This window comes from Lynx rufus, unplaced genomic scaffold, assembly GCF_022079265.1.
Source record: "Lynx rufus isolate CCGP_SWC_20201006 ecotype Redwood Valley unplaced genomic scaffold, mLynRuf1.p SCAF_6, whole genome shotgun sequence".
Lineage (NCBI taxonomy): Eukaryota > Metazoa > Chordata > Mammalia > Carnivora > Felidae > Lynx > Lynx rufus.
The window spans coordinates 110,073,732-110,100,420 of record NW_025814878.1 but is presented as its reverse complement, the minus strand read 5'-3'; the positions used below and the strand labels follow the sequence as shown (position 1 = coordinate 110,100,420).

The 26,689-nt window shown below is 54.2% G+C and overlaps 1 protein-coding gene across 1 annotated transcript in view; it reads right to left on the bottom strand.

Annotated features, from left to right (window-relative positions):
* MDGA1 (MAM domain containing glycosylphosphatidylinositol anchor 1) overlaps positions 1-25,483 on the bottom strand; it is a 56,681-nt gene extending 31,198 nt beyond the window's left edge. The window contains exon 1 of the mRNA XM_047102420.1: positions 25,407-25,483. Within this exon, the coding sequence (XP_046958376.1) occupies positions 25,407-25,473 (67 nt within the window). The 5' untranslated portion in view covers positions 25,474-25,483. The remainder of the gene's footprint in view (positions 1-25,406) is intronic.
* Positions 25,484-26,689: the final 1,206 nt, after the last annotated feature.

Below are 26,689 nucleotides of genomic sequence, written 5' to 3'. Positions count from 1 at the left end.
ATAGGGACAAGAGATGGAGACAGGAGACCACCCTCTGTGGCTCCCTCTATATCCCAGCACGGAGACACTCAAAACAGACATAAAGCCGACAGGGATGTTTCACGAATATGTTAAAATTCATGTTGTGGGCTGTGCATGGCTTCAGAGGAGCTGGGAGCAAGGGGAGGGATGGGACCCCTCTGAGCATCCCTCTTAGCATCCAGCACGTCTAGCTCTCGGCAAGTTACTTTGTGACTTTAGCAAGTTACTTAAGCCTCGATTTTCTCATTTGTAAAACAGGGTTGTTGTGAGGAATACATCAGTAACTCACACAAAGTGTTTAAAACAGTGTCTGGCACACAGTAAACCATCCACACATGTTGGCATCATTATTCTAGAAATGATCCTGCACTCCTTTCAAGAATCCACCTCCCTGGGGGCCTGCAAGCCCTCTGCACAAGAGGACCCTGCCTTATCGGCCACAGATGGTGAGGAGTGATACATTCCTGCGGTCCACTGTGTCTATTTCCAAGCTCCTCACCTCGTTCAGAGAGGCAGAAAGAGCAAGTCCTATTTAGCCTCTTCCGGCAGAGAAGAAAACCGAGGCCCAGAGAAGAAAATGCCCCGTCCGCGTCACTCACTGACACAGGACAGGAGCGGAGCTGGGACTTGAACCCAGGCCTTTCACCTGCTAGCTTGGCACTCCATTCACTGTCCCAGTCCTCCACGGACTCCCCTACCCCTGCCTTGTGTCACCAGGGAGCCTGTCGCAGCACAGAACCACCAGCCCTGACTCTTCAGGGACGGGCTTCAGAGTTTGTATTTGTAACAAGCTTCTTGGAAATTCGGGAGGCTGGGTTTGATCCCCTCTGCTTGACACCACATCGGTAGAAAATAGGGCGGGATTTTGGAAACAAGTATGTTTCCCTGCCTCTGGTCTATGAGACTTTTCCTATTTCACTCTCCTGAGCTCTAGCCACAAACCCCCATGGAAAGGGAAAATGGTGTCTCCCAAGCTGTGTGCCGTAAGGTGTTGATCGATAGTCCTCTGCGGAGTAAGTATGCTGATGCTGTGTCTTCTCTCCTTCCCAGAGTGTGTCGGCACCCAAGTGTGTATTATTAAAGGCTCTGAAAAGTCCTGCAGTAAACACACCTATGTAACTTGGTGTTAAGCCGGCGCCTTCCAAATAAATTTGACCGTGTAGTGCTTTCTTCACAGAGGATCTCTTAGTGTCGTGACAGCTAGAAGCGTTGTGTAAAACGAGTGGAGAAATGTTGATCCAAAGCTCAGCATAAAACTAATGGCTATGGAGACAAATAACATGGCCTTCCCCAGCCTGTGTCCGAGAACAGCCAAGCCAGCATGAGAGATGTTCCCCACCGGGCAACATCGTAAGGAGTTCAGCTGAGGCAGAAATAGTGAGTCCCTGGTAGAGTGCTTCTGGCCTATCTGCGTACTCCTTTCCCCTAAAAAAAAAAAAAAAAAAAAAAAACACAGGCCCCAAATTCCAGGTGAGGGGCGGGTAGGGACAGCCAGCACCCAGCAGGCCCAGGGAGGAAGCCACAAACTCTCAAGGACTCATGTTAAGATGAATTCCAACTTGCCCACTGGGCTTTGGAAGAGAATTGTCACCAGAACCTGGAAGGGAAATTTCATCAAGGACCTCATCCCTCATCAGAGAATTTCTTCCCCGGCACTAGCCAGGGTACAGAGGGTGCTATCAAATGCACAAGGGTGAGACGGTAAGACGTACAGCCATGTAAAGCAGGCAGATAGGAAAACCTTAACAAATTATTTTTTTTAAGCAATCTCTAGCACCCAATGTGGGGCTCGAACTCGTGACCCCAAGATCTGGAGCTACACACTCTTCTGACTGAGCCAGCCACGTGCCCCTGGAAAACCTTAATTTAAAGCTCCATCAGCTTTCCTTCAGGTTTCCTACCCCACATTTAGAAAGGTTAATCATTAAAAAAAAAAAAAAAAAAAAAAAAAAAAAAAGATTAATCCTAGTCAGGCTGTTGTCGTGCTTTCTGCCCCTGACTCTTTCAGGGAAAGTGTGTGTCTGCAGGAGGCCTGGGACACTCGCAGAGGAGGTGGGGACGAGAGAAAGGAAGCGGGCTGCAGACTTCCCAGCCTGGCGTTGGTTCTCTCCGCCCAGTTACCAGCGGACAGGGTGAGTGCCATCATCCTAACAGCCTCCCACGCACCGCTGAGTGCTCTGGGCCAGGCAATACGGAATCAGGATCTGCGCTCTGGTCCTTCCTTCTATCAGACCGTCAACACATCCTTATGGATACGAGGTGCCGAGCTTGGTGCCAGGGAGAACTAGGGACGCGTACAGAGGCTCAGCAAGGTTAAGTACGTTGTTCAAGGATGCCCTGCTGATTTAGAGTCTGGTTCTCTGACTCTTATGCCAAGCCCCATGCATTTCCAGGTCCTAAGTGCCTGACACAGTGCTGAGGACTTAGGGCTCAGGGTGCAGGGCACAGTCTCCAAGTCGCTACCTGGGCCGGTCCCAGGCAGCATCCTTGGAAGCTATCCTTCCCTCGCCCTCCCAGCTCCTGGTATGCACATGTTTATTGATCCTTTTATACATGTAATGCAAATGGACACTTAATAATTTAGCAGAGTTAACAGTGCTGAAATATTAACAGGTTTTTCTCTTTTAATTAGCCGCTCAAAGAATGGTGGCCAGCGTCTTGGAGGAGGCTCTCGGGGCAGGGCACCTGGCCAGCTCGGCCTGGGCATCCTTCTGCCCGGGACAATGCTCTGTACCTTTTCAGCAGACCATGGGCCATCAAACATGGACCTCTTGGGAAAATTAGCCCTTCTGTGCTCTCCACAGCAGGGCTTTGCCCTGCCCTCCCCTTAGCCCTGGCTGTCTGTGGTGCAGGCTTATACCTGTCCTCTGTTCCCCATCCAGAATGAACCAGGTGACCTCAGGAGCACTCCAAGTCTAAGGGAGGCTCCAGTTCTACGCTGGGAAAACCAGTCTGAAACAGTCTCTCCCATCCCGCCCCATCTCCTCTGGCCTCACCTTAATGCTGGTCATCTTGAGGGGAAGCACTGTCACACTCCGGTCATTCTCTCGGGCCATTAGACCTCAGTGCAAGCTGATTCCCTCGCCACCCTCCCTCTCGTTCCTTGCCTCCCAACGCTTCAAAGACACACACATTGCCTGTTTATTTGCCATCGACTCATTGATTTGTTCTGCAGTATTTCCTGAGCACCTATTGTGTGAAATGTCCTGCCCCCGCACCGGACAGAATCAGAGCCAAATCAGGCAGAGCCATCCTCAGTGAGGAACTTCTTCTGTCTTCGCTCTGCGGCAGACCACATTAGAGTCTGCTCCCCACCGCAAGCTCTTTTTTTGCTCATCAGAACCAAACCCATATGCAGCCGACCTCCTCTCTGACCACAAAAATCTCTGCCCGACCCGAGTGTATCTGTCTCTGACCTCCAAGTACAAGGTGCTGTCACTGAATACGAGAGCAGCCATCGCAGGAAGGATCATCAGCACATAGGCTGCCGCCCTATCACCACGGCTGAGCATGAAAAGTCTGCTTCCGTGGTCAGAGGCAGGGCTTGACCCTACTTGCAGGGCCTGGTTCCATCTTCAGGGGCCGATACTGGGGGTGGGGTCTCGTGCCATTGGCACAGCCTGGTGCCCTTGACACCCTTCCTCTGCTGGAAGTGGTGGCCAGTCCACCTGTGCCCCGGGCCCAGAGAACGTTCAGCACCCTTGCACCTATATCCTGGCCTCATGAGAAGGCACATAGTTGTTGAGAGGGCAGGTTATCCTCCTGGACTCTTCATTGTGCATCAACAGAAGTGTGATAGGCACACCACTTAGGGAACTCTGGGATGTCGGGACAGGCCATGGGGAAAGCCCTCTAAACTGGGATTCTGAGGTTCCTGAGGGTAGCTATAAGGGATGTTCTTCCTGGGTCACAGGAGACCAGGATCAAAACTCTCAACAGTGAGGGGACCTAGGGCAACTATAAGCAGTGAAAGCAGGATGCTCAGGGAAGAGAGGAGAAAGGTACATGCCCTAAATCTGGCTCTGCTTGATCTGAGGCTGTAAATGTAAGCCTGGGGGGCTGCCCGGATGGTGTGGTATGAGGGGCCGAAGGCAGGACTCCATCTCTCATCTAATTACTATAAGAAACAGAAGCCTCAATTTCTTCGATCTGCAAATGGAGAAAATACATCTCAGGCACTAGGGGAGATAACTAACTTCTGGGTTGCAAGAATTAAATGAGAAAACGTACATTGGGTCCATAACACAATGACTAGTATCTAGTAGGTACTAACAAATGTTAGTCCCTTTTCCATTTGATAATATAGCCCGAGACTCTTCGGGAACCTGCTCAAAGGGCCTGCGATAAGAAAATGTAAAACTGGATGAAGAGGTCTACTTTAGGGAGAATGCCAAGAGCCCTGATCTCAAGAGATAAGAACAGCAAGGTGGGCTAACGGAGGTAATCATGGGAAGGAAAGATCTCCCCAAGAGAACATACAGGACGACAGTGGGAGAGAGAGTCTGCCACCCATCAGGGCAGAGAATGGCTTCTAGAACCCAGGACCTCAACTGCCGGGCCCAGGGATGTGTGGCCCAGGGACACGGGGTCGCTCGTGTTAATTCTCCTGCTTGAGTCCCAGCTACCCAGCCCTGCCAAGCTCTGCCAGTCCTGGGGACCCCATCACTGTCGCTCACTTGGCTCCCCACCTTGGCAGGAGACCGGACACTAGATATGACCAAGCCCCCACACCTATTGACCCAAACCCATGGAAGGATCCAAACCTACTGGAGTAGACACAGCCCTGGGCATGGGGTTCTTGTCCAGGCCATTGCAGTAATTGCTGTGTGGCCTGGGGCAAATCGTTAACCCTCTAGTCTAGAGCCTCAGTCTCCTGACTATAAAATGGGCATAAGCGCGCTCTCTATTGTGAGTGTGAAATACGGTAAGAATGCCATCCGCCAAGCACAGTGCATGCTGCCTAGTAGAGATTCAAGAATTATAGCTAGAAGGGAGCAAAATAAAACCAAACTCACAGCTCAGGTGTGTCTGCCATGAGAAGCCCCTGGTCTGAGAGTTACAGCTTCCAATGTAGAGCCCAACAGCCCCGAGTGACCCTGTCCCTAGGTGCACCGAGGCTCCAGCGCACCTGTGTTAGGTACAACACTGGGCCTGGGGCACATCCTGGGTGGGACCAGAGACACGCTGCCAGGTCTAGGCCCCCAACCCAGAACACAGAGCTTGGGCCAGTCCTAGGCCAGGCAATGGAAAGAGTTATGGCTTTGCTGAAGGACCCCCAAATGCAGAGGCCTCCTCTAAGCCCCACGGAGCTGAGACCCAACCTGGCAGCGCAGGGCACTGGTTGGGGCCTGGCCCACGCTGGCTGTGGGAGCCGATGGGAGACAACAGGGTTAGGGCACCGAATTTGGGCTGAAATGGGTACCTGCGGATCCTGGGCCCACAGAAGGAATGGGATGGGGACAGGTGGGTGGGAATCCTATATAACAAACCCGCAAGAACTGTTTGGAGGTTTTGCTACGGCACTTAACTTGACTAAACTCCCATTCTGCCATACGAAACAGAAGCCAATAATATTACACTCACAGCGCCTTATTAACTGAGGTGACATATCGGCAAGCTCCATGTAAACTATGAAGTTCTGCACAGATCGGGTCTTACTGGGTGCTCAAAGACCCAAACGTGGCTTCAGGAAGTGAAAATTGGAAGTTAAGAAACAAGCCATAATGCACCTATTAAGCCAGTGAAAGTAAATTAGGAGGATCAAATCCTTTGTGGCTGGGCTGTGTGCAAAGCTGGCTCGAACTCTTTGTCGCACGGCCCGGCGGTGCAAAATGAGAACCATAAAACTGTTCCTATCCTATGACCTATTAGGCAATCTCACTTTGGGGAACAGGCCCCAAGGACGTAATTTAAAAGGAAAAAGTAATTCACATAAGGATATTCACGGCAGAGCTATTTAGAAGAAGGGGAAATTGGCACCTGCCCAGACACTCCACCACAGAGAGATGGTCACCAGGCTCCAGAGTATCGATGCAGGGGGTGCCCTGTAGCTATTAAAGTGACAGGTCCGAGGTCTCAGTCAATACCAGGAGACGTGTGTAGGAGATAAAGTCGGCCGACAAAGCAGAACAGACGACTGTTTACCGCTATGTAAAAATGTATTGACAGGTATGGGCAGGGAATTTAGAATGAATGGTTAATGTTTGATGGTCATTGGGTTCCTTTTTTTTCCCCTATGAAGTTGTTTAAGTGGGTAATAATAACAATAACAACCCTGAAAGCAAAATCAATCCTGTGGCTTAAGAGCAGGTGGGGCCTTAGACCCCAGGATGGGAAAGCAGGGGAGGGAAGGACAGTGTTTCTGGAGAGCCTACCACGGCCAGACAGCAGTCTGACCTGACTGCTTCAAATGTCTCACGGCCCCTCCAGGCTGGCCTTCACCCCAGCTCAGAGGGGGCAGGAAGATTAGCTCTGAGGTTTAAAAATCAGGGAGCAGAGGGGCGCCTGGGTGGCGCAGTCGGTTAAGCGTCCGACTTCAGCCAGGTCACGATCTCGCGGTCCGTGAGTTCGAGCCCCGCGTCGGGCTCTGGGCTGATGGCTCAGAGCCTGGAGCCTGTTTCCGATTCTGTGTCTCCCTCTCTCTCTGCCCCTCCCCCGTTCATGCTCTGTCTCTCTCTGTCCCAAAAAATAAATAAATGTTGAAAAAAAAATTAAAAAAAAAAATCAGGGAGCAGAGATGTAAGGGCCTGATTCACTTTACGCCTCTCTCCACATCCAGTGACCTCAGGAGGACAGCACTTACTTTCCCCCCCACCCCAGGACTCCGAGGTGGAAGAGCCATTCCTCATCCCCACCCCCATTAGTGAAAACACTCTGTCCCTTGCTGTCAGCGAGAAACAGTCCTCCCTGACTTCTCTCCTTCTCCTACACCCCACACCCAATCCATCAGCAAGCCCTCTCAGCTTGACCTTCAAAACTGATTCCCAACTCGAAGGGGCGGCTGGGTGGCTCAGTCCGTTAAGCATCTGACTCTTGGTTTCGGCTCAGGTCATGATCTCATGGTTTCATGAGTTCAAGCCCCGTGTCAGTCTCTGCACTGTTGGTCCATGAGTTCTAGCCCTGCCTCGGAGCCTGCTTGCGATTCTCTCTCTCTCTCCCTCTCTCTGCCTCTCTCCCACTCACACTGTCTCTCTCTCAAAATGAATTTGAAAACAAAAAACTGATCCTAACTCTGACCCCTAAGACACCACTCTAGTTTAGCCATCACCACCTCCTGCCCCAATTACCATAGCAGCCTCCTGATAGGTCTGCTCTCCTTCCCTTGCCCGGTTCAGTCTGTTCTCTGCAAGAAGCTAGAGGGATCCCTTTACAACACTAAGGTCCCATCCTTCCTCTGCTTCCTCTCCTCTTCCCTACCATGACTTCCATCTCATGTGGAGTCAAAGCCAATGCCTTTTCAACAGGCTACCATGCCACCTTGTCATCTGCTCCCTTAGGTTCTACTACACTCCACGTTGTGGCCACACTGCTCTCTCTGCTGTTCTTCAAAGCAGGCCAAGCCCACTCCTACCTCAGGGCCTTTGCACTTGCAGCCCCTGCTGCCAGATTGTTCTTCCCCAGATTTCCAGAACTCGCTCTCCCTTACCTCCTACAGCTCTTTCGAGAGAGCGAAGCCTTCCCTGACCACTCCATTTAAAACAGCATGCCTGCCCCCACTTTTACCATTTTCAATCCCTTTCCCTGCTGTGTTCTTCATAACACTCATCGACACCTTGCATATTAAACAGTCACTCATTTATTCTCTTTCTGTGTCCCTTTCAAAAGGCAAACACCCCTGGGAGGGGAAGCATGTGAAATCCCTGAAAAGGATGAACAATCTTCTTTTCCTTTTTTCCAAGAGTCAATTCAGGAAGCATAAAGTTTGGGAACATATTTTCTTTAGCATTGAGTACATTTATAAATCAAGAAATGCAATACCTGCCCCCCTGTTAAGTATTTTCATTATTGTTTTTTTCTCCATTACTGAAGGGTTTCACTCCTTTTTTTGGCTAAAATTTTAGAAACCACGTAAGTGGCTTGCACCGTAGGATCTGATTATAATGCTGAGCCTCTGAACAACTTGTAAATGATTTGGAACCCAGTAGGTCGGGGGAGAAAAGTGAAGAACTTGGGGATGGGGGAGGCCAATTGGACCAGAGTTCAACCACAGCCAGAGACGGAAAAGTCATTGCTGTTAGGAAGCACCCAGGGGCTGAGGAGGTGGGGGCGGGGGGCTGCCTCTTAGGAGGAAACTGAGGTCTGGAATAGGCAGTGGTGCAGTAAAGGGCTGGGTGCAAAACACACCTGTCTCCCCACCTACAAAGTGGCTGAAAGGGAACGTTGTTGCCATAAACTTCCAAGAGGAAGATGGGAGGAGGGCTGGAATTCTGCCACCCCTTCTCCTGGAACAGGGTCTCTGTCTTGCTCCCTCTTTCTCCGGATAATGCGTCACATGCCTGTACACAGAGCCTCACATGCCACTTCCCTGGTGGCAGCCTCTGTGACTCACTAGCTTCCTGAGCCAGGCCCAGGCACTGGAAGCACCCACTTAGCAGGGCCTCCCTGGACGGTCGCCGTCACTTACTCCCCTTGCGCCAGACACTGGCAAAGAATGGCTTTCGAGGGGCGCCTGGGTGGCACAGTCGGTTAAGGGTCGGGCTCTTGATCTCGGCTCAGGTCGTGAGTTCAAGCCCCGCATCGGGCTCTGCGCTGATGGCACGAAGCCTGCTTGGGGTTGTGTCTCCCCTTCTCTCTGCCCCTCCCCTGCTCGTGCTCGTCCTCTCAAAAATAAATAAACACATTAAAAAAAAAAAAAAAAGAATGGCTTCCCATGCGTTCCCACTCCCTCTTCACCACCGCCCCCTCAGGAAGGTGCTATTATAATAACATCTTGTACATGAGGCACAGAGCACAACCTGCCCGGGATCGCACAGCCAGGGAGCGGCTGAGGCAGAACCTGAACCCAGATCTGTTTCAGAAGCCTCTGCTCCTTGAGGCCGCATGCTCCCACCTGAGAGAGATGATTATTCATCAGCTTTGGTATATTTAGTGGCTGGCTTCTGAAATTAGACCTTGGTGGTGTCATGGAGCCTGGCAAATCATGTGCAACAGCTGACCTCAGAGCTGCGAGTCGCTGACACCTGGGTGTGAAGAACGTCTCTGGTTACTCCCCTCCCTGCGGGCACTGACCCAAGAAGGAAGGAAAGCAGTGGAGGGAGGTGGCTGTAGGACCACTTGGCTGACCCTTCCCAGAATCCTTGTCTCCTGTTGCCATGGTGCCACCTCTGCAGAGGCCGGGGTCCTGGCGGTGAGGGTGAGGTGGGGCCAAAGGAAAGCTACCTGGAAGAAAAGGAGCTAGCCTGTTCATGGGGTCCCTCTGGAAAAGGGGGCTGCAGAGGCGTCAGTACTGAGACTCTGTCACCAGGGCCACCCTCAGATGGAAGGGAGAAGTGATTCTCAGGAGGAAGTGAGAGAGACTGAGCAGAGATGGGGGGGCGGGGTGACAGAAGTATGTGGGAGAGGGGGAAACTGAGGCACACGAGGTGGCCTGGCACCTGCAAGGACTGGATACTCAATAGTACTAGCCCAGTGCCCGGCAAACTGTAGGCACTTAATGAATGTCAGTCAGAGCTGTCATTATCGTAAGTGCTCAAAAGAGTCTTCCTGGGCAGGACAGCAGTGAGCCCCAGTTCGCTCAGACCAGGTTCGAAGCCTGAGCACTGCGCCAGGAAGATGCGCTTGGGACTCCCGTGGAGAGGGGCTCTCCGCCCTGCACAGCAGCTTTTCCAAAGTCTCAGCTCCCCTCAGAGCCTGAGCGGCTCTGTTCCCGCAAGGCCGGCTGGGGGGGGCTTCAGGAGAAGAATAGACCCTCCTGCCACTCAGCCCAGCTGGGGCCACTGTCCATGGGCCCGGCCCAGCCCCCATCCTGGCACGGGCGCAGCGGGTGAGCGCACGCCTGGCACAGGCCCCAGTGCCCGGGAGAGAGGCTCCGAGCAGGCGGCTTTGTATTTTGTGAAAACCAAATCCACAACTGAGCTCTCCAGCCAAGCAGGGCCTGCTGGGAAGGCTGGCGGGCCTCTCTTCCCGTCCCCCTGCTGGGGCCCACCCTCCCCTCCTCAGCCCCCACCCCAGGAACCATGGGGAGCACCAGCTGCCACCCCGGCTGGCATGGGGGGCTGAGGGGGATGGGCCCGGGCCCAGCGCTTAGTGAGCCAGGGTTCACCCCTCCCACCCTGACCCCCTTCCTGCCTAGAATAAATTGGAATACAAATCAGAAGGAAACGCTTTCCTCTGTTTGAACAAATTGCTATGGATTCCTCCCTGTCTCAGGTCAGGGCTCGCAATGGGGGATATTTTCACTCGCCGACTGCTAATAGACTCAGGAGAAGCTGCTGGATCGATGGAGGCCGGGGAAAATTAGCCAGGAGCTCCAGGCCAGCCTCGGCCTGCCCCTGGCCCCCACTTCAGGTCTCCTAGAAGCGGGGTGGGGGGAGGTGAGCCATAACCCAGGCTGGATATAAGCGCTGAGCTGGCGGCCCAGAGTGCTGGATGCCCGCTCCTGCCCCCTGCCTGGGAGCCAAGGGCTGCCTGGAGAGGCAGCGGGATAAAGGTAGACCCAGAGAAGGCCCCCGAAAGAGGTCAGCAGTCTCCCCACATGTACACATCTGGTCCCCTGTACGCAGGCTCTTCTGTACATCACCATCACTTTCAGCACATGTATGCCCTGGTGTATTTACGGGTACACAAAAAATACATGTAAAGTGCACGTGCACAGGGTAGAGAGAACGGGGGGGGGTGTATTTTAGCTCCTATCAAGGTACCCAGTGGGAGCAGTTTATCAGTTTATCTCATGCCAATGGTCCTACACACACACACACACACACACACACACACACACACACTGATTACCAGCACACAGAACTACCTCCCCTTTTGCCTCTCAGCCTGGCTCTCTAGAGCCACTCCTTACACGTGCCCCAGCTCCAACAGAATGAGGGGGAGCAGACTGGGAGGCACACATCCCACCCCTGCCCTGGACAGCCTCACAGCCTCTGCTCCTTCAGCTCCAGAAAAAGGGAGTGAGGCAGTCAGGGATGTTGATGCTTCGGGCACATCAGGGCATCCTGCAGGACTGAACCCTCCCAGCATTGCCTGAGGTCACTGTGGCAGTAGGCAGTGCCAGGGGCCATGGCTGTATGGGAGAGCTAGAGGAGGCAGGACGGGAGAGCTCACTGTATGTCCCAGAAGGAGGTGGGATGTCTTGATCACAGGAAAGCCACTCATATCTCCTGCTGGCTGCCCTAGCCCATGTAAAGCCGCACAGGCACAATGCATGCACACACACACACACACACACACACACACACACACACACACGCTCCCTTCAGTACATCAGAGCCCAAGTCTGGCTTGGAAGGGATGCAGGAGAGAATGCTGTGTTCACTGGCAGGCAAAACCCATGCCACTAGCTTGGTGTGACTCTTGCCTCTGGCCACTGGTTTCTGCCTCTAAAAACTGAGCAGTTAGGGAAAGGTGACCTCTTAGCCCATTATCTTTGACCTTCCATGATTCCAGGCTGGGCTCCCTATTTGCTCTGTGGCATGAAGGCTTCTCTTGCTCCTTCTCGGCCTCAGGTTTCTCTCCCGACAAATGATCAGATTTGCCCTAAGATCCCTCCTGGCTCTGACTCTACAAGCCTGTGATTCTAGATCTTCTCTTTGTCTTGCTCTCTGCCGTATCCTCAGAGCTGAGAACAGTGTCTGACACATAGGGGATGCTCAGTAAATATCTGACTAATTAGTTAATCTCAGGTGGGTAGTGAAGAGACACAAAAATTCACAACAGGATGGAGGTGCTCTGATCTGGACCCATTAGACCCAGGGATGTTCAGGGGTACAGGCTAGTCTGCCCACGGGAGGAGGTTTGGTTCCTGGAGAAGGAGGTGGACAGAAAGCAATCTACTTTTTCACCCACACAGAATTCTGCCTGCGGAGAGCTAGTCTCAGAGACTGTCCCCACCTCTTTCTTAGTTTTGAATTCAGCAGGTGGGTAGCTAAAGATCATGCCTCTCGTGGCAATGCCCAAAAGACCTGTAGACTCTGAGTTTGTCCTCAGTGATCCCCCAACCCTGCCCTCCCCAAGTGTAAGGCCCCCTTCAATCCATCAGGGAGAGCCTGGACTCTATCAGGAAGGTCTTGGGGAAATCGATGTGCTGGGGTTCTGGTCACAAAATCCTAGGAAGTAAATGAGCAGCTCACAGGTCTGACAGCCGCAAGGGAGAGTTTTTATCCCGGAGTCAGGGCTTATACATGCATCTAGAAGACAAGACCTAAGAACAAAGAGCTCAGCAAAACAGGCTGGATCGGAAAAAGCAAGACCGATGGCTTAGGCAGGATGTCGTACAGCTGTTGGTGCCTCCCCTCTCTGCACCACATCCTCTCCCCTGACCACCTCATTGCACACTGGCCAGAACCTGCTTCTCTCTGCCTGAGGCCATCTCTGGCCACTAGAGCTTACATTCCATGCCTACTGGGCTAGAAGTACCAGGAAATTAATACCCCCAGGAGCAGCCTTCAACCAACACAGATTGGAGTTGGTGTATACGTGCCCCGGCTCCTTCACCATGGTGGGAGAGTGTTTTACATGGTGTCCCAGAGGTCCCCAATGGGACACAGTAGTGACTGGCTTGACGGTGCACCTTTTATGGGTTCCCTGTGCTTCCCTGTCTTACATCTCCATTTCCCTACAGAGTTTTCCAAGCTCACCTGCCAAATAAACTACCTCACTTGGCTCCTTATCTCGGCATCTGCTTCTGGGGAGCCCAAACTAAGCCCAAGCCAATCCTGATCATCATGGTGTCCACTATTAAATCTCTCACATGGGGCGCCTGGGTGGCGCAGTCGGTTAAGCGTCCGACTTCAGCCAGGTCACGATCTCGCGGTCCGTGAGTTCGAGCCCCGCGTCGGGCTCTGGGCTGATGGCTCAGAGCCTGGAGCCTGTTTCTGATACTGTGTCTCCCTCTCTCTCTGCCCCTCCCCCGTTCATGCTCTGTCTCTCTCTGTCCCAAAAATAAATACACGTTGAAAAAAAAATTTTTTTTAAATAAATAAATAAATATATCTCTCACATGGCCACAACCCAGGACCCTCATACTGCTTAACAATCACACCCACCAACATCACATAACCTACCATGCTTCCCTACCTCCACCCATGACTTCCTTGGAAACTTCCTTGCATGAATACCAACACTTCAAGATCCAACTCATCTGATCAACCAACCTGGGCCACTGGAGAAAGGCTTGAGGGCTGCCAGGTACTCCCAGAACAACCTTCTGGTAACATAGACCATGCTTCTGCTGGCTAACTTGTCAATAACTCTAAGGTGAGACTCAGGCAGTGTGACAGAGATGTTGGGCCTGGTGGGGACTGGCAGCAAACTCCAGTTCACATTGCCAAGCCAACTGCTTCCTCTACCCACAAGGGGGGGGCCTCCCTGACATTTCCATTAAGGACTTCTAACATCTAAGCAGGAGCCCTGGACCCAGAATGAGCCCCAGATCCTACAGTCCAGATGCAATGAGGCCTGGGAATGAGACATAGCCTTCACAGGGGTGAGGGGAGAATTATAAAGGTGTGAACACAAAAAAGTTTGTAAATACCATGTAGACATGTCCTGGCTTCTCCTTGAACCTACGAGGTGATACTGGAGAATGAGAAAGATTCAGCTGTAGAGTCCCTTGACATGGCTTTTCACTTCAGCTTTGACACCTAATTGCTGTGTGACCTTGGCAAGCCACTTACCTTCACTGGTCTGTTTCTTCTTGCACTGAATCTCGAAGATCTGCTTCTGGGTCACTACTTAAGGCAACTGCCTGGCAGATGAGCTCACTCCTTGCCACGCCTTGAGACCCCATCTCATGGCCTTTCCTCTGTCTACTCTGTGGCCTTATTCCAGAAAGGAGAGTAAAGCCAGGCCTTGCCACCTCCAGCTTGCCTTGTGGGCTTATGTACTTTACCGGAAGTTAAAGTGACCTCCCCCAAGGTCCCTCTGCATTTTACTGAAATGCCAGAACCAAACACAGGTAGATGGGGCCACCAGAATCCAGCTCCCTACCTCTACCCTCCTGATGTCCCTCTCAGACATGGGAAAAGGTGCCTTCATTAAAAGTTCCTTAAGAATCACATAGGGAAATCACATAGGAAAGTCTCAGGGCCAAAGAGATGTTCAAGTTCAGCTCAAAGGCCTCAGCTCCCGAATCTTTCTGATAAGAGATTATGTTAAGGTGAGTGGAAATAGGGTCAGACAATGAGAAGTTTCCAGCAACAAGGACCAGAGACAGCAAACAGCAAATGGAGTAGCCTGGTCTCAGATGGGTGTGGGCCTGAGAGGGAGAAAATGAGCTAGATCATCACCTCTACAGCACTCTCCAGTCCCTGGCTTCTAGTATGGACCTTCAGTTTCTGGTCTAAAAATCCACAGCGCCCTCCTGGTGGCTGTGAGCAAAAAGAGCTACCTGCTAGTGGAAAGGGGTATCGGCCAGCAGAAATGAACAACCTCAGGCAAGTGTGAATGGTGCCGGGGTGGGGAGGAAGGAACAAGAGCACTGGAAGATACAGGGCACCCGGGTGGCTCCGTCACTTAGGCATCTGACACTTGATTTCGACTCAGGGCATAATCTCACCGTTCATGAGTTCAAGCCCCGCGTCAGGCTTTGCACTGACAGCTCGGAGCCTGCTTGGGATTCTCTCTCTTTCCCTCTCTCTCTATCTGCCCCTCCTTTGCTTGTGCACGCGCTCTCTCTCTCTCTTCCTCAAAATAAATAAATAAACTTAAAAAAAAAAGGAGCACTGGCAGATGGGAAACTAGACCCCTCATGAATGTCTGGGTGACCCTAAGCAAGTCTCCTCCCTATGTCTCTCCTCCCTATGTCTCTTCTGGGCATCCTCAGAGCAGCCAGAGCCCCTGAGCTAGGCTGGCAGGGAGGGGTGAGAGCAGCGCTGACATCCATCTAAATCCTCTCTCATTTCAAGAAATGCCAACTGGCCCCAAGGTAGGGATTTGTGGTAAAGACTACTCATTACCTACCCAATACCCATTCTCCACTTCTTTCTAACGTAACCTGATATTTTCCTACGTGACAATGTGCCCATCTAAAAGACTACATGTCTCAGCGTCCCTTGCAGCTAAGAATAGCCAATGGGATGCAAGCAGAAGTCATTGGGATGGGGCTTCTGGAAAAGCTCTTTAATAGAAGCTGACTCAGCTGGCAGGTCCACCCTTTTAAATGTTCCTCCTTTCCTCCTGCCTGGAATGTGTCACGATGGCTGAGCCCCAGCAGCCCTTTGGCGACTTTGAAGCAAAATGCTCTAAGGCTGGAGTTCTTTATGCTGAACATATGTGTGTGTGTGTGTGTGTGTGTGTGTGTGTGTGTGTGCGCGCGCGCGTGCGCATACACACACACACTGATGCCTGGTTCCTACTCCCAGACGTTCTGATTTAACTGGTATGAGGTATGACCTAGGCATCAGGATTTTTAAGCACCCAACCTGGTAATTCTAACACGTGGCAGAGTTTGAGAAGCACCATTGTAAAGAGAGCAGAGCAGTAAGATGGAAAGAGAATGGATCTCCATTGACCAGGAAGTCACCATAGCAGTCATGGATAGTCTACCTCTCGACTTAAGAAAATCAGCTTTAATTTGTTGGCGGCTCTGTAGTCAAGTCTTTGTTTCTAGCAACAGAATGTGATGTCTATCTGATATAAGACTGAGGGTCCTCAGCCAACCCATCCTCCACAACACAGGCTGGGGAACAAAAAATGGCCAGATACTTCCTTCAGGAACCTCACATGTGGGGCAGCAGGCAGACCCTAGACTTTGCACTGGGCAGGCTTGACTGCAAATCCTTACTCCACTACCTGCTAACCCTACAGCCTTGGGCAAATCACTCAAGCTTCTCCAAAATGAGGGCTTTGGAAAGGACTGCACTCTCCTGCTCCACTGTGAGCTCCCCGGGGGCAGGTGCCCTTCACCCCTGCAGCCACGGCACCCACTACCCTTCCAGACACTCAGCAGATAGATATTCATTAAATATTTGCTTGGTTTACACTGAATTGCTGTGATGTGGTCCAGCTCTGAAATTTTCATTTTTCTCTAAACCAAAAAGAGAAAAGAATAAACAAAAGGGCAACGTTTCAACATGGTAACAGAATTTACCTACTGAAAATCAATGAAAACAGCATTTCTGGGGCAGTTTCTTTCAGGCTCTCTAGGTTCCGGACTGGAAATCCCGTGGTCAGAAGCAGAGGGAGGGGCCAGTCTCCCAAAGATCATGACCTGCACTTGCCAGTTAGAACTCTTAAACTAGAAAGCTTCCCTGCTCCTAATTTACAGAATAATAAGCATAGGGTTTTTTTTTTTTTTAAAACCCCAGGGTCCAGAGCTTGGCTGAAACAAAGCTTGGGCGGTGACCCAGAAAACCCAGAAATGCCCTCAGAAAGCCCAGGGGAAGAAGACATCTGTTTGGGCCTGACTCATTCGGATGCACTGTCTACACCAGCTGTGCCCGAGAATCGAATGGAGAGCTCTTACAACCACAGCTGCCTTGATGCCACCTGCAGAGTTTCTGATTCAGGAGGTCTGGGGTGGAGCCGGGCATCTGTCGTTGAAAAAGCTCTCCAGGTGGTTCTGCCATGCCCCTGGGGTTGAGAACCACTTCTCCACGCAGCTTCCAGCCCTCCAGAGAATCAAAGTCTATTTCAGCAGAGTTTCTTGGACTGGAAAGGAACCCAGAAGAGCGCGGGGTGGAATCTCCAAACCTGGCCAAGCAGCGTCCTCGTGCCTGCCCAGGTCACCACCCCCTGACCCAGATCGCCCACCCCTGCAGCCCAGCTTCCCACAGGCGGAAGGCCAGGCAAGGGGAGCAGGAATTGCCGTTCAGGCCCTCCCTGGCCCGCCACGTTTCTCAAAAGCGCAGCCCGCACCTCCTGCTTCAACAGGCCACCCACACCCGGGGCTCCCTACCATCTGCCTGCCACCCCCTCTGCTCTCGCGAAACAGAGTCCCCAGAGTTCGCCTGAGAGCTTGCAAAGCATTATCACTGTCGGGCTTCTCTGGAATCCTAAGAGGCGGGCATGCCTAAACCGGCCTTCCAGATGGGGAAACTGAGGCTCGGAGGTGAGGCTACTGGGCCACAGCCCCTCACAGGCAGCAAGCCACCTACTTGGCCCTCCATCCCAAGTCTGCCGCTTGAGCCTAACCTCCTTCCTGGTTGCCCTTGCTGTCCAAAGAGCGACTGGACCAGCAGCATGGGCATCACCCCGAGGAGTTCGTTACAAATGCAGAATCTCAGCCTAGCCCCAGACCCACTGAATCAGCATCTGAGGTTTCCCCAAGTCCCCAGAGGATCTCGAGGAGCCCTGCTGCCTCTCTGCCAACCTCCTAGTCTCCAGATGGCCCTTATCTGTCTCCTCCTCCACCTTAGATGGCCCTTCCTCCCACAGACCCCGGCCCTTCTCCTGGCTTTCTGATTCCTGTCCCCTCTTAGGTCTCCTTCTTCCTCCCTGATGCCTTCTACTCTGTCTCCTCTCACTCCTTCCACCCCCAGGGTGCTGGTCTCAGCCCAGTGCCCCTCACTCTACTCTCTCTTCCCTGGCAATTTCAGTCCACTCATGATTTCAACCCACATTGTTCTGTGCACATAAATCCACGTGTGCACATCTGCCTCTTTCAGAATGCTCTCTCTCCTGAGCATGAACACTCGTGTCCACTTACCCCACCACCAGGGCTCCCACACATCCCACACCAGAATCCCACAAAGTTCAAAACTGCACAGGCGTCGTCATTAGACTAAAGCGATGTGTTGAGGCCTGGCTGAGTGCCGAGCACAGTGCCCAGGGCTCCCCAGCACGGTCTCATGGCGTGCTTATCACAAACCCGTGCGGTGGACTCGACTACCCACCGCAGTTTACTACTGTCGGCAGTAAACATTCCGACAAACGGAAAAGCCATGCCTGAGAAAGCTGATGTAACCTTCCAGGCTCTCGTGGTCGGTGCCGGGCAGAGCTGGGGTTCGGCCCTGGTTTCTTACCCCGAATTCCAAGCTCTTAACTACGTCACGCCGTTGCCCTAAACCTGCCTGACTTCTGTGGCCTTTGCTCTGCCGTTGTGTGCCAAACCTCAGAGCCATTTTCAGCCCCAGCTCTTGCCTGTGCTCTTCCTGAAGCCCTTTTGGACCCTAATGATTGTACAGTCTCATTTCTTGCGTTTTCCGACAATCTCTAACCGGACCCCTTCCCCCACGCCCAACCCCCTACAGTCTATTCTCCACATGGCAGCGAGAGGGATTCTATTAAAAAGGTGTCAACTCATGTCTCTCTCTTGCTCAAAAGCCTCCCATGGCTCCCCCACGCCTCTCAGAATACAAGCCAACATCCTTACATAGCCTTCAAGACTGCAAACAACCAGGCCCCACTAACTCTCTCGCGCCACCTCCTCCCCCCGGCCCCCGCATCGCTCACTTTGCTCCAGCCATACTGGACTCCTCGTTGTTGCTAAACAGGCCAGGCAGGCTCCTACTCCAGGGCCTTTGCACTGGTTAATCTCCTGCCTGGAATATACTTCCTGCAGATATCCACTGGGCTTCCTCCCTCTGCATCTTCAGCTCTCTGTCCTGGCGGCACCTATACAAGGAAGCCTCCCAGCCACTGTATGTGAACTTGAACCACAGTCTACCCCTCCTTGTCCCTTTAGCTCCTCTCCCCTTTTTCATCGAACCCATCACCATAGGATGCATTTTATACTTGTTTACCGTTTACTGTCTGTCTCCCCTCAGCGTGAATGCAAACTCTAAGAGAGTAAGAGCTTATTTCTCTCGCCAGATATCTCGTGTTCCATACAGAGCCTTTACTCCCTGTGGTTCTTGTACCTGAGACCTCCTGTCCATTCTCACAGCCACCACCCTGGATGGAGTTCTCCCTATGAATTCCCCAGACAACCGCGGAACCTCCCAACCGGTCTCCCTCCTCCTGACCATATATACCCTCTTCAAAACACACAGCTGCACAGCAGCCTGAAATATGGCTGACATCAACCCATTTCTCTGCTCAGGACCTTCCTGACAGCTTCTCCCAGACCCAGAATTCCAGCCTCCTACACCCAAACACAGGCTCCGAAATCCGATATGGGTTTGAGCCCAGCTCCAGCACTTGGACAGGTGACTTCATCTTTCTGAGCCCTCACTTTTTTGGTAAAATGGCTGAAAATGACTCACTCCAAGGGTTGTAGTGACCGCATGTTTGTAGTGAGTGCACGTTTGTGATCTCAGCCCAGGCAGTAAACATTAGCCATTGTTATGATTGTTCCTTTGCTGTGCCAACTCTAAGTGCCCATTCTTTTTCAACCGATGTTCCAGCCCGACGGAACAACTCATTACTCCCTGCACAGACCAGGTTCTTTACCCTCCATGGCTTTGCCACAGTGAGCCCTCCATCTGTGATGTTCTCCTCAGCCCTTACTTCTATTCATCGAGCCAGTTGAAACGCCCCCTTCACAAGACCTTGGAAGTAACTTCCTAACCCTTTGAATTCCCTCAGTCCTTTATCTGCCCTTGCCACATGGCATTTACCAAGATCTTCAGGAACCATCTTGTGTGTAACTCCTCTCCCCTTCTCCTTGAGGGAGGAAACCCCATCTTTCCTACCTCCAAATCAGAAGGTCCCCAGCGATGGAGCCTCGTGGCCACTTCTTACCAGCTGTGTAACCTTGAGCAGGTCACTTAAGTGTCTGCCTCCTCTTCTCTTAAATGCGGACAATAGGACATGCTATGCTAACCTCTCAGAACCTTACGGGAATCAGAGGCATACGAGCACTGGGTAAAGGCACATGACACTTACTCCCTATGAGGGATTGTTGTAATAACCAATGATTCTCTCGAAAAGAGTCATTCTTCTTTGCATAAAGGGACACCTGAAAGAACCATCACCAAATGCAGGGTGGGATATCAAGTGAGCTTTACTTTCTTCCGTATAATTTTTTGTATTCTCTGATTGTTTTGCAAAGAGCACGTGTTACTCATTGACTGCGGGGGTGGGGGTAACAATTCCATTGTTTAAAAAAGATTCCTCTGCTATTAAGCATTGGTCTCGACTCCTGTATAGGCATTCAAATGCAGTAGGGTCCCTTAATACCTAGTTCCTGCCATGGGCAGATTGTGTGCCTGCAAAGCAGAGTGTTCTGAGAAGGGGAGGAAGATGAAGAACAGGGGCCACACCCCAGGTTCACAAAGAGGCAGCGCTGTGACGGATACAGTCCCAGCTCTGCACACCGCCCCACCTGGGCAGGATCCCACAGAGCTGAGTCCTACTGCCGAGCTCTCTTGCGGCATGGGGCGCAGCAAGTGTGGCTTTGGCCACAGGCAAATGCCCTGGGACAGGGGGTTGGGTATGTGGGAGGTGGAGGTGGCCTGGAGCATCAGAAGGCCTTAAGGAGCTCCCATAGACCCCGGGGTTAAGGAACTGGAATAACTCATCCCACCGGGAGGCTTGAGGCCCAGGGAGCCCAGAAAAGGCAATGTGGTGGCCAAGCCCTCCCCCTGCTGGCCACATCTGGAGTGGCAGTGCCAGCAGCATCAGGTACAGTCCTTGGGCAGCTACTCAGCTCCCTGCACCTGGGGCTTGGTCAGGCTCAGGTGTCCAGCGGCAGGTAGGGGGCAGGGCAATGTCCTGCCAGGACTGAGAGGCCCAAGGTCCTCTCTCCCAGGCCCCTTGCCTTTGTGGGGTGCAGCACTGCCTGACCCAACATGGAGATGGAAGACAAGAGTGGGGGAGAAGAAAGGCAGAGAAGTGATGAGGAAGGAGGAAGGGAGGAGGTGGCAGAGAGGGGTCCTTCACACTTCAGCCTGTCTCACTACTCCCAGGCCCACCCGTGCCTCCTGGGCAGCTAGAGACGCTGGGGCTGCTACCACTGCCCGGATTTCCACCCCCGCCCCCAGGTATTGATTTCCTGCATCGTTCATTTGCCGGGCCTTGGCGGCCGTGATTAGCTCCTTCCATTCTCCCTCCGGAGCACTCCCCCCCCCCCCCCCGCCCCGTTCCTCCCTGTTCTAGCAAAGCAGAGCTAATACCAGGCTCTAAAGGAAGCTTTGCCGCCCGGCCCCAGCAACTCACAGCCAAGCCTGGCCAATTACAAGTGGGCCCCTGGCATGTCCCCAGCACACTCCCTCAAGGGTGCTTTCCTGGCTAATAAAATCCTCTCTAACCACCCCCTCACCAGGGCCCCACCACCACCCACGAAACACCGATTCCCTGCCTGCAGTGTAGGATGGGGCACCATGCAGATCTTGACCCTAAGTGGGGCTCTCCAGGCTCGCTACTGGACTTGGGGAGTCCTCAGGCTGGCTCAGGGGCCAACATCAACTTCAGCAGGGAAAGGTAGAGGGGGGTGGGAAGACAATGCTGGCAAGGCAAAGAAACCAGCCTGACTTGTGGGCACAAGGCTCCGTCTCTCTCTCTGTCATGCAGTTTCCATAACTGGGAAGGAAGAAGGAACAGAGGTTGGAACCTTCTTGAGGACATTTAGAAACCCCCAGAGCCTTCCATTAGCCCTAGGGGACCAGTTTTCTGATGGCATGCCTTCTCCAGGGGCAGGGTTAGATCTGGACAGCCAGACTCAAGACTTGTGGTAGAAACGCTAGGGAGAAATCCCAAGAGTGCCCACAGCCAGGATCAACACCCAGAAGATGGCACTGGGAGACACACTTCCTGACATTCTTTCTCTGCACCCCTCAGAGGAGGGAAAAAAAAACCTGACTTGGTGATAATTCTGTAAGCTATGTTGCTCTTGTCAAATTATTCAACATCTGTCTTCATGTTCCCACAAAAATTAGCATAGGATAGTAGTTTCTGATGACACCTTTGGTGAAATATTTTGACTTCCACCAGTAAGTTGCAAACAACCTGTCTTAAGGATAATGTCAATTCCTACTCCTGCATATTAAATAATCCAGAGGTTTGCTGTGTTTTTGTAAGGGAGTGGAATCCCACTGACCTGCCCTGGCCGGGCGTCCGGCAGCTACGGGGAGAAGCGGCAGCCAGGATGGAGGAGCGGGTGTTTTCTGATGCTTTCCACACACGGGATGCCCTTCCTCCATCACCTGGCTCCTGCCTTTGCCCAGGAGTAGGCCTCTGGGGCCAGCCCACCCCCCTGGCCGGCCAGCAAACAGACTGCAGAATCCACCACGGAGCACAACAAACTGGGCCAGGAGATTGGGAGGCAGGGAGGGAAGAGGGGATCAGCTCCAAATGGACCATCTGGTCCAGCACTGGGCTGCCGTAGCATCTGTGTCCCAAAGAAGGAGCGAAACCACCTGGCCAGACTGAGAGCGCCTCCCCAGCCCTGCTGCAGACAGCAGACCTCAGAGCCCGGCAACAGGACCCTCAGATGGAAGCAGCCAATAGGCTCTGGACACTTGCCCCCTACCAGCCTCAACAGAGACCCACAGCCCAAGCTAGACAGATCCTGCCGGCTTTGCCCTCCTGCTCTTCTGCCCTCTCGATTCAGCTTCTATGTTAATCTACCCCTCCCTCAGCCACGCAGGGCTAGGCAGAGGGGAAGGGGCCGGGTTCCCTCCCCAGGACACACTGTTTTCTTTTGTGCCTTGACTAAAACCGGCCTCTCCTCACTGCCAAGGCAGCACTGGGCTTTCAGCCTCTTCGCTCTCCTCCTCCCTGAGGTCTCCTACAGCTGCCAGTCTAGGACTCTGTGACTCTCCCTAAAGCAGAGACCCTCAGGGTGTGCCCCACTACCCTGCTGGAAAACATCCTAGACAGACTTCTTGGGGAGAAAGAATTTCAAAAAGCATTTCCTCAACCTCCCCCCACGCCCCGCCACCCGCAACCATGGCCCTTCATTCCTGCAGCAAACATTTGCCAAGCTCCTGCTGTGTGCCCGGCACCATGTTGGATGCCAGGATACAATGATGGACACAAGTGGCCATCTCTCACCCCTACACTCTACTCTTTCTCACGCTGCTTCATCTGCTTTAGGCAGAGAGGGAAACCAGGGTGGGGGGGGTGGGCAGAAGAACTACGGTAGTACCATAGTTCCCCCTTCTGCTGTCTCTGGCCAAAGCTTCTAGCATCACAAAGAACTCAGCAGCCTCTTGCCATCCTCCTTCTCATACTAGATCTTAACCTCTTCCCCATCTATCCCAATAAAAATGCTTCACTCTGCAATTTCCCTGAGGCCCCAGCCTGCCCTGGAGCCAACACCTCAAAGGGAAGATGCAAAGACTCTCACCCTAGAGCCCTGGGGTTGGCCCCAGTATACCCAGCGCACCTTGGTTTGCTCTAAGTGGAGAGCAACAAAAAGTGAGATCCAGGCACATGAGGGAGGAGAAAATACAGAAAACGAGAGGCAGATAAGCCAATGGCTAAATCCTGGTCCCCTAGGACTCTGAAATCAGGGTCTACAGACACTGCTTCCATAGCCCCCACCCGACCCCAACCCTGCCCTTATTGCTGGGGTTTCCAGGCTAGGCTCAGAGGGGCTTCCCCAACGTGGGCCCTCTGCAGCCCTAGAGAAGTCTGGAAAAGCTGGAGGGGACCAAGGAGAGGGATGACCAGGAGATAGTTCGCCAGATCTGCCCAAGGACACTTAGGGGGGAGGGGCAGAGTAGAGGACAGTAGGGAACAGTGAGGGTTCTCTGTCACCCTCAGAGCCCCTGGGGTGTGGTGAGGAGGTAAAGACCTCAGTGACATCCATCCTTAGACCACCTCTTAAGGAGGTAGTGAAGCTACAAGAAAACCTTGGGGACAACGAAGAAAAAGAACCCCCCCCACACACACACCCCAGACCTCTGGTGTCTTCCTCTGCCCCCGGGGAGGCCTCTGGGGCTAGCTCAGTGGCCTCCTCCCCACAACCCAGCCTCTCTAGGTCCCTGCTACATTCTTCCTTCTTTTTTCCTCTTCTGGCCTATGTGAAGGGCCAGGCAGTAAGAGACACACAAACTAATTAAGAGCAGAGTTTGGCCAGATGCCTGGGCCGGCCTCCCCAGGGAATTATGCCCAAGCCAGCTAGCTGTGTAGAGCCAGGAGCATGTCACCTCCCAGACACCCCTCAGGACACCCCTGCCTTTCGCGAGGTACCAGGAGGCAACGCCAGCCACCCCCAGAAGGAAGCATTTAACATCTGCGCCCCAGGCTGGCGGCTGGGGGGACAATGTCTCTGCCTCCACACCAACAGAACAGGTCAAACTCTCCCCTGATCTGAAGATGAATAATTAGGCCCTGGACTCAGGATAGAGGGACGGGGAACCCTCCCACCCCACCTATACAATATTAAAAAGTGATCTGTGCAGACCATCCTGCAGTCAGAAGGCAGAGTAAGGGCCACTAGGCCCTGAGACTGTAAGGTCAGGGCACTGAAGCCTACTAGAACTCAGAAGGAGGGTCCCTGAGAGTGGTGAGCCCTGGGGTGATCCTGGACATTGATGCCTGCTCTCAGGACCTCTCCCCAGGAACACCCACGGGAGAGACAGGAGAAGGGGTAACCAGCCAGAGCCCCCTTAGCGCCGGAAAGCGAGGCGTAGGGACGCAGGAGCAAAGCTGCGTGGCAGGAGGCAGAGTTTGAACACGTAGCCCGATGGGTGCGTGCCGTGTTTGCGTTTCCTGGGGACGGTGGCTGAATGCGTCCGTGTATGCGCTCAGGGAGAAAGAAGGTGGGGCTGGGGTTTTGTAGCTGGGAACCGGGGATGGGAAGAACTGGCTCAGGCTAGATCCGAAAACGGATGCCGGGGTTTTAGGTGCCCAATCCAGGGGATGCTGGCACCCGCTCTGGCAGTCAAGAAGAGAGTAAAAGAAGCGAAGCCGCAGCGAGAGCGGGGAAGGCGAGCCCGCCGCCCCGCCGCCGTGCTGGCAGCCAGCTCACCCGCAAGCCGCGCGCAACTCCGGATCGTGCATCGCTCGGCTTGTACTCCGGAGGCCGAGCCAGGGTAGGACTAGGTTTCCGTGCAAGTCACTGCCCCAGGCTCGGGTTTGGGGTCAGTCGGGATCTCCCGAGCCCACTGGGTGCTCTCAAGGGTTTCGAGTCACTCCGGCCCCCGGCAAGGTTTGAGGAAGTGTGTGCCTCCCCCTGGCATCCCCGGCTTCACGCCAGACCCTACGACCCGTCTCCGTGCTCTGAAACGGCGAGCTCGATCTCCTCGCGCCCTGAAAAGGGCGGGGACCCGGGCATCCACTCCAGAGTCCGAGCCGGGGTCCCCACCAAACCCCGGCAGCGCGCACTTTGCGCCTCTTGCAAAGTTTCCGCGCGGTGCTAAGCCGGCGTGGAGCGGGACGCGGGATCTTACCGTAGACTCCTTGTCCCCGGCAGTGGAAGGGGATCAGCGCCAGAAGTAGAAGGCAGGTCACCTCCATCTTCACGGCCGGTGCTTCATCCCCGCGAGGCGGCGCAGCCCGAGAGGTGGCGGGGGGCGCATCCGCCGGGGCCCCGCGAAGCCCCCTGCGTCCCCCCTTTCCCCGAGAGGCGACAGAGGGGGCGGCGACGGAGACCGGGAGACTGAGGAGGCGGCGGTGGCTGCGGCGGCGACCCGGGTTTCTCCTCCGGCGGGGCCGCTGCCCGCGTGGGGACGCAGGGGGCGCTGGCCCGGCCCCGGGTGCCTTGGCGCGCCCGGCGCAGCAGCCAGCGCCCCGGCCCGAGGAGCCCGGCCGCCGACCTGCCCCGGGTCCCCAGGGCTGTCTGCTCCGTGTGCTGGGCGCCAGGGACCCCTCTGCGGCGGCAGGGGCTCTTCGATCCAACAGGCCACCGACGACTGACAAACTTGTCTTTTTCCCCGCCCAGGGGACGCCCCTCCGCGGAGTGGGGGCTGGAAGGCCCGGGCTTCGCTCGGGTTAATCCGCTGTCTCCAGTCCTGCGGCGGGTCCTGGGGTCTCAGCAGCCCGACCCAAGGGGGGCGGATTGGGCGCCCTCCCAAAGGCGAAGGAGCCCCGGCCCCGGCCCTCCTGAGCGGGGGAGAAGCGCTGGCTGGGCTCGGCCAAGGGGCGAGATCCACGGGTCCCCAGGTCCGCGAAGTTACCCGAGCCACCGAGGAGCCCCGGGGAGGAATCGCGCCCCGGCGCCCCGCGGGAATCAGGAGAGCAATTCCAGCCAAGAGAGACCCGGGAAAGCGGGGAAAGGAGGAAAGTTTGAGTCGTTTGAAAAATATTCGCGCTCTCGGCGAGGCCGGGGCTGCGGCGCGGGCGCCGCTCGCCGCCTCCGCTCGTCGCGCTTCGCTCCCGCCGTCTGGCCGCGGCCGTGGCGCTCCCGGTCTCGATGCTCGCCGGAGAGTGGGGCTGCGCCGCGCCCCAAGTTGGTCGTCCCCGCCCCCGCCCGGCGGCCTCGGCCAGCGGGGGCCCCGAGCGGGCGGGGCCGGGCCGGGCTCCCGGGCGCGGCGGCCGCTGGGCTCGGGGCCGCGGGAGCGCTCCGCTCGCTCGGCAACTTGAGCTTCGCTGTGCTGCTTTTTCCCCCCTCGGAGCTTTTCATTCCGCGCTCCCCCCGCCTCCCTCCCTCCCTCCCTCCCTTCCTCCTCCCTCCTCCTCGCGTCTCCTCGTTCGGTCTCTCGCTCTCCCACCCTTTGTCGCTCGCTCTCCTGTT